Raw genomic sequence first — 12,172 nt, forward strand, 5'->3', positions numbered from 1 at the left:
TTTTAAGAAAAATTACAAAAATCAAACACATATATACATTAAAACAAACAAAGGAAATATATACAATTATCTTGGTGGTTGTACTACTACCATTTTCATCTCCCCTGTACAATTACAATAATTGTTTCAAGTGTGGAGAGAACACTACCATTGGCTATTATGTTCGATAAAAATAAAGGTTTTACACTTGCCCTTAACAGTTCCTTTTGCACTTGGCATTAATTCCTTGTTGATAATTGTAAAGCTTTTGTGGATGAACTTGGATTGTCCTTTTTCTTTAGTCTGACTTCCTAGTGTCCATATTGTTTTCACTTGTAACCGAATTCCACTCTCACCCATAGCATATGTGTAACAAGCAGGAAACTCCAAACAAAAAAGATCTCTCCCCAGTGAACGCATCTGGATTTATACCTCCCTCCATTTGGGAGTACGTCACTTACACATGGTCCAAATCTCACCCAATCAGCAAGTACACACTATGTACCCAGTGGTGATATTCAAAATATTTAACAAAGGGTTTGCTAACAGAAAATTTTTCCTTAACAATTTTTTTTTCGCTCAAATGGTGCATTAGCAACATTAGCGCAAAAACTGACCTTAAGATATCCATATAAATAAAAAAGATGCATTCACAAAATTAATTAAGTCAGTTAAAATTTAACATTGTTTATGCCAGAACTATATATTTTTTTTGATAAATAATAAAAAAGTGTGTTCAAAATGGTTTATTTTGTACATATTTTANTGGATATGGGGAGATGTCTTTTATCAGAAGCAAAAATTGAAAGAAGATTTTGGCCAGAAGTAATTAAAACAGCTGCATATCTTAAAAACAGAACCTTAACTAATACAATTGAGAGAAAAACGCCATATGAAATACTTTTCAAAAGGAAGCCATCAGTAAAAAATTTAAAATTATATGGAAGTAAAGTATTTGTAAGAATTCCAGAAGAAAAACGAAAATCTAAATGGGACAAGAAAGCAGAGGTTGGAATTTTGATTGGATATACAGATACTGGATATAGAGTATTGATGAATAGCAGAGTTATAATGGCTAGACATTGTGACATAATAGAAGTGAATGTGAACTTGTGTGGATTTGAAAATGAGAAAGAGGAAAAGAAAGAAGATAAAGAAGAAAGACAAAAGGATTCAGATCAAGCAAAGGAAAAGGAAGGAGAAGATTCTACTAGTACAAACCAGCAAGAAAAGGATATGACAAAAGACTTGGAAAAAGACAATACATATACAGAAAATAGTAATGATGAGATAAAAGAGGATGAAGAAAAAACAAAAGGAAAAAGATCAGGAAGACAAATTAAACATCCACTCTGCTTTGATGAAGAATTTGGTTATTACAGTATAAGTGTAAATTACTGTGATGCTACTGTTCCAGAAAATTTTCAGGAGGCGATGACAAGTGATGATTCAAAGAAATGGAAAGCAGCAATGAATTCCGAGATGGACAGTCTTGTGATAAACAATACATGGACACTTGTGAGCAAGCNAGGCTCTAATTTAGTAGTGTACAGAGTATAATACGTATTTTTTAATATATTTTTTAAAAGAAACAAAATCACTGAGAAATGTTACGTGTGTTTAACAACGGGTTCGGAAAACTTTGAAAATGTTAACAACGGGTTCGGCCGAACCTGTGTGAACTCACTGAATATCACCACTGTGTGTACCTTATTACAATGTGACATCCCGACACAAAATGGAAAAAAAAAAACAAAATTTTTTGTACAATATATGACCCAATACAGAACAAAGAAAACAAAACAAAAAATTTTTACAATACCACTGGTGCTGTCACACTACAATATGCAGGTTTCAATCCTGTGTGCAATATTTTTTTACATTTATAATCTAATCTTATTGTTATTAAATTTGTTAAAAACAGTTATTAAGATCATTGAAGATATATGTATTTTTTAAATATGGATGATAAAATAAAAAATATAAGAAGCATATGAATGCTTTATCTTGGAACCATTCAGTATAGATTGAACAAAACTTGAATTATCATCATTTGCATAGGAAGTTTGTGTGTTGCTTAAATTAGCTCTATTAAAATTACTATCAATTATGATAGAAGAATTAAAGCAGGCATTAGAAAGGTTGTTACTTGTAAAGTCTGATTCTTGTATCTTTATAATTGCATTTTGTATTGTTTAACGTAATGTAGGTTCTTATATTATACATGTCAATTTATATTACATTTCATATGTAAGGATATTAAGATATTATAATAACCAAATCGACACCATCCGTACTCTTTCCAGCAAAAAATATATTACATATACTGTATATAACATATTAATAGTTAGATAGACTGAATCTAATCAGGAAAGAAAACTAGACAAAGAAGATTATGTTTTCTGCCTGGATGATTCAATTTTACTGGAGAGATCAGGGCACTGCTGGAGTTCATCTGGTGGGTCCCTTTGATGTAGAAAGGGAGTCTAACAGCCAGGATTCTCTTTTCATTTGCCAGTGACACAAATGATGGGACAGTATAAATAAAATCATTATGCATGCCAGACAAATTTTTATAGATGTTTTTACTCATACTGTATTTGGTTTGTGAGATATAGATATTCCTATGGCATCAACGAGCACTAGTGCACTATAGCTATCTCCTTAAAACTGATAGAGAAATAGCCAATTATGAAGATACTATTAAAATACACATTCTAATTCACAATGAATTGAGTGCAACAGTTTTTTGTGACAAGTTAAAATATGCATGGTTTGCATCTTAAATAACAAGCAAAAGAAATATTTTTGAAAACATAAATGAAGGTTGTTTTCCATTCTCTGTTGGATTAAATTTGTTGGAATACTTGGCTATAAATTTGTTAGATCTGTGTTTATGAATATTAATGAACACAGAAGTATTGTTTTAAAAAATGATTTTTCATAGAATTATTAAAATTTTGTACAGTGGTACCTCAGGATACGAAATTAATCTGTTCCAAAACTGACATCGTATCATGAAAATGTCGAAAGGTGAATCATTTTTCCTCATATGATTAAACATAAAACCAAATACTTTGTTCCAACATGAAAAACACACTCAAATTAAAGCTAAGTAGTACATTAAAAAAAAATAACTATAGTAAGGAAAACACTGAAAAATGCATTTTGTAGTTGTAAATGTATAAATAACCATAATAGAATAATAATTGATTAAAAAAAATGTAGTTTTATTTGCATTTTACCTTTGAGGATACATAACCATGGAGGTGTAAACTGGTGGCGGAGGAGAGGAAAAAGGGAAATGATACTAAAACTTAACTTACATAACATAATGTAAAAATAACTTAAAAATAACTTAACACTAATTTTTAACTTTTTTGTTTTATGTATTTTTTTATATTTTTTATTTACTGCATTTTGCCATTTTTCCTTCACTTCCAGCAGCACTTTCACTGGATATAGGTTGCTTGGTAAGTTGAACAAGGACAATTATGAACTTTGGAAAATACAGATGAGAAGTGTTCTCATATATAATGATCTGTGGAAATACGTTGATGGTGCTGAAATAAAACCAGAAAGAAACTCAGAGGAATGGATCAAGCAAGATGCAAAGGCGTTGGCACTGATAAATCTAAGCCTCAGTCTTGGGCAGTTGAACCACGTGAAAAACACCGAAACATCTAAATAAGCATGGGACGGACTTAAGGCAATATTCCAGTCACGAGGCCTTGTTAGAAAGGCAACGTTGTACAAACAGTTACTATGAATGGAAAAAGGGCAGAATATGACGATTACACAGTACGCAAACGAGTTCATGAGTAAAGCTGATCAACTGAAGGAAACTGGAATAGAAATCCCAGAAGAATTACTATTGATTATGCTCCTCAGATTATTGTCAGATGAATATGAAAATTTTAATGTAGCCATAGAGTCACGTGATGACATACTGTCACTTGAAAACCTCAAAGCGAAATTAAAAGAGGAGGAAGCAAGACAGATGGAGCATGTTACAAAGCTAACTGAGAATGAGAGAAGTGACGCATTACTTTCAAAGGGAAAGTCCGACCATGTAAAGTAGTCACGAATGAACTCAAGGGAAAATAATACAAGATTCAGAGGCCAAAGATTCAATGGAAGATGCTACTGCTGCGGTAAAACTGGACACATCAGTAGAAGTTATAAATTGAAAACAAAATGCACAGACGTGAAAGTTACTAGCAGTGCTCTTACTACAATTGCATGCAACGTGGAATTCACAAATGAATTGAAAAAGTGGTATTTAGATAGTGGTGCGACAAGACGTGTGTAATGACCAATACAAATTCTTAACTCTAGATCAAATTGAACAATCTAAAGTATATACTGCCACAGAGAATTATGTGCAAGCAGTTGGTATAGGTGATGTGAATCTCAGCTTGAAAGTAAATCAATGAGCAATAAGTTCCGTAAAATTATAAAACATATTATATGGACTGGAATTGCACCAAAACCTTTTATTGGTAGCAAGTGTCACTGACAAAGGATACGTTGTTGTATTTAAGGAGAAATATGCAATCATCAAATGTAAAGATGGTACTACGATGCTAACAGCTACAAAACGTGATAACCTATATGTTGTCAATGAATTGGAATTGGAGAACAATGTTTTCGGCAGAAACTACTGACGAAAACCTATTAAAGTGACATTAAAGATATGGGCACATAAACATTAATGATCTATGAAAAATGAAAATGGAACAATTAGTCGAAGGTATGGACCTTTCAATGAAAGCAAGAGAATTAAACTGTGAAATATGCCTTAGAACTAAAATACATGTTCAACCATTTAAGAAATAAATCGCATCATCGAGAGAAAGAGATTTTGGGTTTAGTGCATTTTGATATATGTGGCCCAATGAAAACCGTCTCATTAGGAGGTGCAAAATACTTTGCAACATTTATTGATGACTGTACACGCTATATGGAAACTATAATGCTAAAAGTCGCTCAGATATTTTCCAAGTGTTTAAATCTTATAACAAAGAGTCGAAAAACAAACAGGTCATCGAATCAAAAAGCTACGTATGGATAACAGTAGAGAATATTTATCAAACAAATTTAACAACTTTCTTGAAGAAGAAGGAATTGTATGACAACTGAGTGCCGAATACACCCTACAACAAAATGGTGTAGCAGAATATGTAAATCAGACACTTGTCAAAATGGCAAGGTGTATAATGTTGTAAGCAGGTCTACCTCAGTCACTGTGGGCAGAAGCAATCAATACTGCCACATTTCTACAAAATAGAAGTGCGACAAAAGCCCTCAATGGAAAAACATCGAATGAGCTATGGTTTAAGCATAAACCTTATGTTGGTTTCTTTAAAATTATCAGAAGTAAAGCCATAGTGCTGGACAAGACTCGAAAACAAGTAAAATTTTATCCAAACGGTGATGAGTATATGTTGGTCGAATACTCAAATGAGTCAAAAGAGTATCGACTTTGGAAACCAGGCACTAAGACTGTCATCATAGCATGTGACGTGAGATTTGTTGAAACAGTCCACACAAGTAACACTTTTCTGAAGAGTATCTCCGCTGAGCCAGATTTTGCTGATGAAACACCAAACGACATGTGTATAATGCCGCTAAATCAGACGACAGAGATGAACAATGAGGATGATACAAAACTAGATGAAGAGTCTGATAATGAATTTAATATGGACGAATATCTAGAAGAAGAACGATGAGAAATTCAAGAGGAGAGTTGCATGAGCCAACAAAAATGAGGTCATCCAAAAATTCAAAGAACGGGAAAACACGGAAGACCGAGAAAAATTTATCAAGTTGTTACAGACAAATTTTCAGACCTCAAGCATGTATCTGAAGTGTTAAATTGAGACGCTAAAGAGGCATGACTAACCACCATGAAAAAAGGAATATAAGAGCGTATGTGAGAACAACACATGGATCTTAGTACTGAGGCCAAACAACAAGAAAGTGTTAACAAATTGTTGAGTGTTTAAAATAAAAACCAACCATAGAAAAGTATAAGGTGCGACTTGTAGCTCAAGGTCATACCCAAGAAAGAGGTATAGACTATGATGAAGTTTTTGCTCTAGTCACTAGATACGAAATAATAAGAACATTATTAGCTGCCTCCATAAATGAAGAAATGCACGTACATCAAATGGATGTAACTTCCACTTACGTGCAGGGTGATTTATACGATGAAATATACATGGAGCAACCCAAGATGTTTATTTTGTGAACGAGAAGATAAAGTTTGCAAACTAATGAAACCTTTATGCGGATTAAAAGTCTGGAAGAGAATGGTACAAGAAGTTAGATGGCTTTATCACAAGTATTGGAGGCGGGTGCACAGCAGCTGATCCATGCATTTATATATTCAGGAAGGAAGAAGATCGAGTGATACTCATTGTTTATGTAGACAATTTAATATTGGCAGCGAAGAAGATTGAAAACCTTGAGACCATTAAATAGAAACTAAAGTCAACATTCAAAATAGTAGACCTAGGCTTTATAAGTAACATTTTAGGCATTGAAATAAAGAGAGAAGGACCAACAGGTAGCATCCATCTGACACAAACAAAACATATTCATGAACTGATGAAGAGATTCAACTTAGTGGATGTGAAAACTGTCGCTACATTGATAGAGTCAAATATGAAAATTTTGAAGGAAATGGATCCAATCTCAGAAAATGAGAGACAAGACATGAAAACTTGGCCTTATAGAGATCTCATCGGAAGTCTGATCTACCTGGCAAACGTGACACGTCCAGACATCGCTGTTGCTGCAAGCACATTAAGTCGTTTTTGTGCTGATCCCGATAAAACACATTGGATGATAGCAAAGCGTGTTTTGAGATATCCCAAAGGTACTTCTAAGTATAGAATAACATGTCAAGAACAATGAAGAATTTAAAGCCTACAAGGATTCGGATTGGGCTGGAGACGTAGATGACAGAAAGTCGTGTACAGGTAACATTTTGATGTTAGCAGGCAGTCCAATTAGTTGGAAGTCAAAGAAACAGATATCTGTTGCAATGTCAACCATGGAAGCAGAGTATATAGCTCTAGCTAAATCTTCACGAGAAATAACTTACATAAAAAGACTGTTAGTACATATGGGTTTTAAAAGATGTGTAAAAAAATTCCACTTGTGTTTACTGTGATAACCAAAGCAGAATACAGTTATCGAAGAATGCGGTTTTTCACAAGCGTAGTAAACATATCAGCGTAAGCTATCACATCACTAAGAATTAGTCAGAAAAGGGGAAATTGTAATTTACTACTTGAGGATGGACCTAATGATTGCAGATATGATTGCAGATGTCCTAATGAAACCGCTAACAGGAACTAAGTTTGATAGATTCATGAAAATGTTAAAATTAAATTGAAATAATTGATCATTGTTATGTATGTAGCACACAGCAATAGAGGGAGTGTGAAAGAAAGTAAAAATGTAATCCCTGTGTGCTAAGTCACTAACTTGTAAGACATATTTTGTATTAGACGGCACTATGTTGGCAAGTCTCTGTGTGGCACAGTGTCTGTGTAGCACACCCTCTTTAGTTTTTATTCGTCTTACATGGAACTGTGCGCCGTTAGATTCGTTTATTTGCTTCATTTTCTGACAAAGTAAATGAATTATAACAAAATACAAAAAAAAAGATTTTAAAAAATTAATAAATATATAATAAATTATCATTTATTATATAAATAAAACAGCTAAAGTAAATTTAAAATGCAGGAGTCGGACACATTTTTTCCAACTCCAACTCCTCTGGCCAGAAACTCCTCCCAACTCCAACTCCACAGCTCTGTCTGTATGATAAATTCTCTACAGCAATTTTATGCACAACAAGCTAAAAAAAAAAAGAGAACAAGGAGAATTCAACTATCTTTGCTATGTTAATAGTTTTTATGGAAGGCAATTTTGATTTGTATTATTCATCTTACTGTAGATTGTGTTTTCAAAATTAATGTCAACACAAAGTAGATCTTGGTATATAAGGTCTGTTCAAAAAGTATCGGACCTTTTTTTTCTGCGTAAACCAATGATGCGTGGGAGGCCTCTTTCGGTGGAGTTGTGGAGGGGACAGTCATGCACAGCCCTGAATTTTTTCCCGCCTGCAGGAAGCGTCAGTCGTTGGCAATCGGCCTTTGAGTGAGGTCATGTAGTGCACTCTCGTCGGATTCCACTAAGCAGGAAAATGACTGAACAACGTGAGCAGTGATATTACATCAAATTTTGCCAAAAACCTTTGTGATACCCAAGCGTAAACCATTCGCAAGATTCAGCAGGCTTTCGGGGACGATCCTTGAGGCCAAAAAAAGCGTGGCAGGTCCGTAGCAATATCAAAGGTCATGTTGACAGTTTTTCAACTCTCGTGGGGTGGTGTGTCATGAGTATGCACCACAAGGCCAAACCATCGCAAAGGAGTACTACCAGGAGGTCCTTCGTCGTCTTTCCGATGCTGTGCGACGCAAACGATTGGATCTGTGGTCGATCAAAACTTGGCAGCTCCATCGTGATAATGCATCTGCCCATTCTGTGCATCTGATTCGGGCTTTCGTTGCCAAACATAACACTCCTGTGGTTCGTCACACTCCGTACTCTCCCCACATGGCTCCGTGTGACTTTTGGCTATTTCCCAAGCTGAAAATGCCGCTAAAAGGAACCCAAGTTTAGTCGAGAGAAGACATCGTGCAAAATCCGACGGAGCGACTGATGGCCATTCAAAAGATGAGTTCCAGCAGTGTTTCCAGCAATGGCAGGAACGCTGGGAGAAGTGTATACATTACCAAGGAGACTACTTTGAAGGGGATTAGGGTTTTGTACCTCAAAGTCAATAAATTTATTTTTACCGACCAAAGGTCCGATACTTTTTGAACAGACCTTGTATATAAAAAAATAAACAAAATATATTATATTAATGAATATTTTTATTTATTATTACAAATTTATTTATACTTTACAGTTTTTAATAAAATAATTTTATATAAATTAAAATAATTTATTTTTAGTTTCAGACTCAGAAAAGTCTTTTATAGGCCTTCCTATATCATCATTTATTTTACAAGACTTATATGATTTATATATTCAATATATTCAGAATGATCACTTAAATATTGAACCAGTTGCTGATAATTTTTCATTTCATGTCACTGATGGAAGACAATCATCGTCAATTTCTCATCTTAATATTACAATTCATTTAATTAATGATGAACCTCCAATCATTGTGAAACAGCAGTTATTTGTTGAACCTGGCCAAATAGCAATAATTGATAATTCAACATTACTTGTTTATGACAGAGATACACCTGTAACAGATTTAATATTTATTTTAGAGATTCCACCAAAATATGGTAAGTACATATTTAGTTAAATATAAAAGTTAAAAACACTTTACATCTTTTACAACTGCAATTGTAATAACAAATTTTTCACTAATACTTCTAGTATTGTTTAATGCCCATCATTCAATGTAATCACAAATTCTAAAATAAACTTAATCCAAAAGTTTAAATATAATGTCTAAAGGTATAATTTTGTTATTTGCCACTTGGACATGTTTAAATGTTTTGCATTTGTGTTTCTTTTGGAAGTTAAGTGGTAATATTCAATGTAAAGATGTCTAAAGATAGGTACATTCAAAAACATCAGCAGAAAATAACAAACTGCAGGTGTAAAAAGTTGTGAAGTGTGTAGTGCTTCACTACTTAGTTGTGTATATACTGTATATATATATTTTTTCATGTATATTTATATATATTATGGACAAAGTGATTAATACGGGCATTATGGATAATGACCAACAAAATCGGGCATTGTAATACATTTCAATAATTTATCAAATTGACTGGTCATTATGAATACTGCTACCACCTAGTCAGGCAAAGTGATAATAATACATTGAGGAGTGATCATTTGACATACGTTAGCCAATCAGAACTTACATCTTACTTGCGCATGCTTATTACATTTAGTATCAAATTTTAAATTTATGTGACCAGTAGTTAATCTTTCTTCTTTGACAAAAGTAATGATCATGAAGGAATCATTAAGTGATATGAATAATCATTTCAACAACCGATTAAACGCATTAATAGCATAAAAAGCTGAGAATAATCAAATTTTCACAAAATCAGCATATTTGTCAATGATACAAAAAGTGAAAGAGTCAAAAATGAAAGTTACTTCTAAGTAACTGAAACTGAATTAAAGATCAGAAGGCTGTCTTTAGACTTAGCCTGATTTGGAAAGGAAGGAAGGAAGGGTGTAGTGGGTGGGGATAAAAGTTTGAGGAAAGTGGGAAGGAAGGAAGATTAGAATGGGAAACCCATAGGCGTTATGCATCGCGTTTAATAACAGAGATAAAAATAAAAGGGAGTACAGAATGGTGGTCACTATGGACCAGTGCTTGATGCACTTTACAATTGCTTACAGTGGTTACAGAATGATAGATAGTGCTGTTTGCACCTTACAAGCAAAAAGGTATACAATTATAGGTAAGGTGCATGATGCCAGAAAGAATACAGTTTGAAACCAGAATTAGGAATGTATTACAAATTTGTGGAATTACATTGAAGAGTGCAGCTTGCACTTAACAGGGTTGAATCCGAGTAAATTTAACAAAACCAACTCGCGGCGGAGATAGGCCGAAAGTACATGAGGCAATGTGCTTCCAGATGACAAAGGAAAAGTTGCCTACAGATGATGAACAACAAAACGATGGCTACAAAGCCGTCACGGCACGATCAATACAGAGCACTGTGGCATGAGAGGGGAGTGCATGTAAGCACTTTACTGAGACATGAGTAAGTGAACAAAGAAATTAATACAATAAACATGTAGAATATAATACAAATATATAAAAACAAAATATAATATGTGACAAGCGAATAGAAAACATAGAAACTTCTAAGTTACTGAAAGAATATCAGCGTTTACGTAGATATGATGATGTATCTATCGGAAATTTAGAAAAATTAATTATGCCCATAAAAGAAGGTAATGTGATTAAATATTATGTTCACATGGAAGAAATATTTCAGATATTGCACGATACCAATATTGCTATTGGACATGGTGGTAGAAACCATATGGAAAAAGAATTAAGTATGAAATATAAAAACATTACAAGGGAGATGATCATAATTTTTAAAACTATTTAAAAGACTTTTTAAAACTGTCGATGAAGTAAGTCAAAGTTGCTCAAACTCTGAAAGTCCAGGTACCATCCAAGAAAACATTATGAAAGATTATTTGATAATGCCACCCTTACATAGCTATATAACTGAAGTTAAAAAATCTACATCGTCTTCACATGAAAAAATCTAAACCAGGATGTTATTAGTATTACAGAATTGGTGAATGAAGAAGGAACAATCCAAACAATTGATCCAAAAATAGAAGAAAAAATAAGAAATATGTCTAAAACAAGGGAGATGGCTTTGTTTAATCTTAAAAAGCAAGCAGAAAAAATGATTAATACATCAAATTCTAAATACACAGCAGCTAATGTTGGTGATACAGTAAGGATTCGTGTAGTTGATGTAGGTTGAGCCCACAGTGATGGAAAAAATATTTTAGGGGTCATTGTTGCGGTTAAAGATAAAAACCTTTACAAACTGGGTACCAAATATGGCATATTAAATCTATTATATTCCAGAAACCAATTTACTGTTTGTAAAGAAAACTTTATTTCTGGTTTAGATGTACCGGGTGCAGAAATTTTGCTTAGAGAATGTGCAAGAATGTCATCAATTTCTGGAGAACAAGGCTATAGTCGATGCTGCTGCAAAATTGGTTGAAAATCTAATAAATGCAAATGCTATGAAGAAAAAAATTATGTAATTTCAAATGTCATTAAAATCTTAATTGCTCAAATAAATAAACTAAAAAACATTTAATTTTTTATATAATTTATACCAAAAATTGTTAATAATATTTTTTGTTAATATTAGTTTAATTAATATAGTTAATAGTACTTTGATATAATTTACAAAAAATAAATATTTCTAAATGAAATAAGTGGAGTTTTTTAAATCAAATTTAAAATTCTGTACTAAACACGATATGCACACGCAACTCAGAGTGCTGATTGGCTAGCGTAAGTCGGATGATCAATCCTCAACTTATTATTACTTTGCCTGACTAGGTGATAGCAGTATTCATA

At 33.2% G+C, this 12,172-nt stretch overlaps 1 protein-coding gene across 1 annotated transcript in view; it reads left to right on the forward strand.

Annotated features, from left to right (window-relative positions):
- The window catches only part of LOC111620326 (extracellular matrix protein FRAS1-like), a 190,670-nt gene that overhangs the window by 22,575 nt on the left and 155,923 nt on the right, over window positions 1-12,172 (forward strand). Inside the window, exon 3 of the mRNA XM_023362244.1 lies at window positions 9,015-9,359. Within this exon, the coding sequence (XP_023218012.1) occupies window positions 9,015-9,359 (345 nt within the window). The remainder of the gene's footprint in view (window positions 1-9,014; window positions 9,360-12,172) is intronic.

Source organism: Centruroides sculpturatus, unplaced genomic scaffold, assembly GCF_000671375.1.
Source record: "Centruroides sculpturatus isolate CEXI.00-Female unplaced genomic scaffold, Cexi_2.0 scaffold32, whole genome shotgun sequence".
NCBI lineage: Eukaryota > Metazoa > Arthropoda > Arachnida > Scorpiones > Buthidae > Centruroides > Centruroides sculpturatus.